The sequence below is a fragment of the Calliphora vicina genome, chromosome 3 (genome assembly GCF_958450345.1).
Source record: "Calliphora vicina chromosome 3, idCalVici1.1, whole genome shotgun sequence".
In the NCBI taxonomy this organism is placed as follows: Eukaryota; Metazoa; Arthropoda; class Insecta; order Diptera; family Calliphoridae; genus Calliphora; species Calliphora vicina.
The window spans coordinates 106,041,441-106,045,093 of NC_088782.1; the positions used below are offsets into that span (position 1 = coordinate 106,041,441).

The window sequence follows — 3,653 nt, forward strand, 5'->3', positions numbered from 1 at the left end:
ATTTATTATCAGCAAAATCCATAAATAACGGAGATATGAGCAAAAAACCGGGACAACCTCGATTTTTTACCTATTTTTGATCTATATCTGGATTACTAAGTCATTAATATAGACAATATGAATATCTAATGATAGATATTTCAAAGTCCATTGCAACGATGTAGATAAGGCTATAGTAAGTTGGACCTACAATGGGACAAAATCGGGAAAAATATTTTTTAACCCGAATTTTTTTTTTCATCAAAAAATTTTTTTTGTCATAATTTTTTTTTAAAAAAAAAAAATTAAAAAACTAAAAAAAAAAATTTTAAAAAAATGTTTAAAAAAATTTGGAAAAACTTTTTTTTAAAAAAAATTAAAAAAAAATTTTTGAAAAACAATTAAAAAAAATTAAATTTTGTTTACCTAAAAATATTTAAAGAAATTTATTTTAAAGTATAATTGAGTGAAGGGTATATAAGATTCGGCACAGACTTGTTACTTGTTACTTGTTTATAATTCAAGTTTTGCTATAGTCAAAGTTAAATCTCAGATATTTTAGTATTCAAAGTTTAGCTTTATTTTCCAATTTTAAATTCAAAGAAGACCTTTTTCTTATGGTCCATGTTAAGCTGCAATCGCAAGTCCTTTTATATTCCAATTTTGGCTTCAATTGATGGCCTTTTTATAGTCCAAGTTATAGTAAATTTTAAGACTGTATTGTAAAATTAAGGTCACAGTTTTAACTTAAATTTATGATCCAAGATAAGTCCTAATAGCTGCTCTATTTATTGTCAATTTAAGGACTTCTTATAGTCATAGTTTAACTTCAATTTATGGTCCAATTTATAATCAAAGTCTATCTACAATTGAAAGGGCTTTCTGAAAATCCATGTTAAGTTCAATCAAAGATCTTGCAATGTTTCCTTCGCAAGTAATATGAAAAATCCTAAAAACCTTCAAAAAGGTCTATTTTATCCGTTGATCCAGCTCCAGGACAAACATTTTGAGAAATGGTCTGCTCAAGCGAAATGAACTTTAACTTTAGTTGGGAACATCGAACATCAAATAATGTCTAGTTGACTGAATCTCTGATATAAAGACTTCTGTAGGAGTTTACGTGATTTAGGAGAGTGAAAAAACTTCATCTTCAAGATCAAAATCTAAAAAAAACTTTAAAAAATTCGAAATAATTTGTTTTTTAAGCTGCCTAAAAGTATGCTTTAGTTTATAATAATTTAATTCATTGGTAGGCGTTCATATTGTTGAGATTACGAACATTTTCGTCACGTACACAACCCGAAAGTAAACAAAACACACAGCAAGAGCGTAAAAAATACAAATAACACATTTAGTTGCAAACAATAGAGCGTAAAAATACAAATATTTCATTTTGTTGCTTGGTGTTGTTGCGGATTTTTTATTTTTAACCCATACATGCACACAAACTACAATTTCTCTTTTTGCGCTTCCCTGATTTAATTGTTTATGGCCCAAAACACTTAATTCCTTTAGAGAGAGAGTTGTTTATTGAGATCTTAGGTACATTTTTGTAGTTGATTGTTTCCTTGTATCTTGAACGGTTTGCTACCTATAGACCTGAACAGGGGAAAAAAGGTAAAAAATTCACATTTTTTAAAGTTTTTTGCGATTTTGATCTTGAAGATGATGTTTTTTTGATGTAATTTGTGTGAAGGAAGATACACTGCGTAGAAGGTAGATACGTTTGATGACTGTTCAAACAAGTTGACTCATATAAGTTTCTCCCACAAGTTATTTTAAGTGAATCCTCTTGTTTCTGCAACAATTTGAAATATATTTTAATAAATAATTTTGTATATCAAATACATCAATTCATCAATAAAATGCCACCCAAAAGGAATCAAAAGTCGCGCTTAAACTCATTGGTTGAAATTAAGCCAACCAAGGAAAGTTTACCAAAAACTGTTACCAAAACTTCAAAACTCTTAACAATGGAAGTCAAATCCATAACAGATGCAGAAGAAGCAACATATGAAGGAGAAGATTATGAAGAAATTGAGTTTGAAGAATCCTACAATGAATTGAAAATGCCACTATCAAGGTAAAGAGAAAGGAAATATCCTAAAGAAGATATTTTTATAACATCTGTCTAGAACATCTTTGTTGATCCAGGATTATCTACAATTTAAGGCCGCACGCTGTGTGCAGCGTTTCGTGCGCGGTTGGTTAAAATGCTTGAAATATAGACGCCAACGTCTGGCAGCCATAAGGATTCAATGTGAATGGCGTAGATTTTATTGTCAGCGCATATACTTTCGCAAAGTGGAGGAGACTTTGCAGCAGCATATAGAGCAACATTATTATCGTGCTGCTCAAAAGATTCAGGCTTTATGGCGTGGTTGGTGGGTGCGTCATTACATACACGATCATACACGTTTGATGCGTTTGCAATTGTTGGCGGGAGAAGATCTGCTGTATTGTGTGGCCTTTAAGTTGCATCATTTGTTAAGAACTCATCAGATACCGGGAGTATACTCTTTGAGGAATAGCAGGTTTTTTGGGAGAAAATATCTTCATAAAATCTTGAGAATTTGTTAATATCGGTTATTATTTCCTCTCCCCTATAGCGCTCTTTCCAAAGTGGAACAACTCTTGGCTTCTTTAACATTCAAAACCTGCAATCAACGTTCGGTACAAGCCAAGGAGCAACGTCATCATGAAATTGAAGCTGCTAGAAAGCAACATAAGAAATCAGCTTATGGCACCAAAGTACCATTTCCAGGACCCGATATACACAATCTATGTACACCGAAATGTATGCCACTCTATAATGCCAAAGATGCCGATATGAGAATGTCCAAAATTTTGCAAATCTATGAAGAAGCAAATCGAGAAAGTTTGAAACCGAAGCAGTTTAGGAAGAAAGGATCTTCCAAACATTCTCAAGTCGCTGCTTATCTAGCCAAACCCTCCTCATTTTGTGATGATGTAGTGGATAGCATGAAAAAATGGAAAATTATAAAGGAAAATAATCTTAATGTGGACTCGAATGTTTTCAAAAAACCTCAAAATGTGGAGAATTTCCTTAAAGAAATTGAATCCAAAATGAGTCTTTTGCAGGGCAATTGTTATTGTAGGCGAGAATTTCTGGAAGAGTTAAATAAAGAAAAGGCAAAGCATCTGCCAGATCAGGGAAACAAAGTAACACAAAATAGACAAACATCTTCGGTAGCTAGCGAGGAGATAAAATCTTCGATGTCATCTTGTTCAGGGGTTAGTGTGGCTGAACGTTATATGGTCTCCCCAGATGAATCAAAATCGAATTCAATAAATTCTTCCGGAAGTTTCAAATATAACAATCAAGACAAAGGAGTTAATATAACAAATGCGAGTGGATAAAATACAGCTGCTGGTGATACATTTTGAAATAAATTTTATTTTTAAATAAAAACCTTTTTTTAATAAATGTTGAAATGTTTTTTGTAGATGCATCTACATTTGAAATACATGTAATTTTTTGACACTTCAGTATTCAGCTTAACTGATTACAATTTTGCAAGTTTCACAATTAAGTTTACCACATAAACAAAAAATTTTTTTTTGTTATTTCTAGTACCTGTATGTGAGGTCAGGGACCTTTCCAAACATGTTCTTTGTTTAGTAATTTATGCCAAATTCTACTTAGACAATAA

General features: G+C 31.7%; 1 protein-coding gene across 1 annotated transcript; it reads left to right on the forward strand.

Moving 5' to 3' along the window:
• Window positions 1–1,844: 1,844 nt before the first annotated feature.
• On the forward strand, window positions 1,845–3,360 carry LOC135955666 (uncharacterized). Its single transcript, XM_065506025.1, has 3 exons — window positions 1,845–2,062; window positions 2,115–2,513; window positions 2,589–3,360. The coding sequence occupies exons 1-3, from the start codon at window positions 1,845–1,847 to the stop codon at window positions 3,358–3,360; spliced, it is 1,389 nt and encodes a 462-aa protein (XP_065362097.1).
• Window positions 3,361–3,653: the final 293 nt, after the last annotated feature.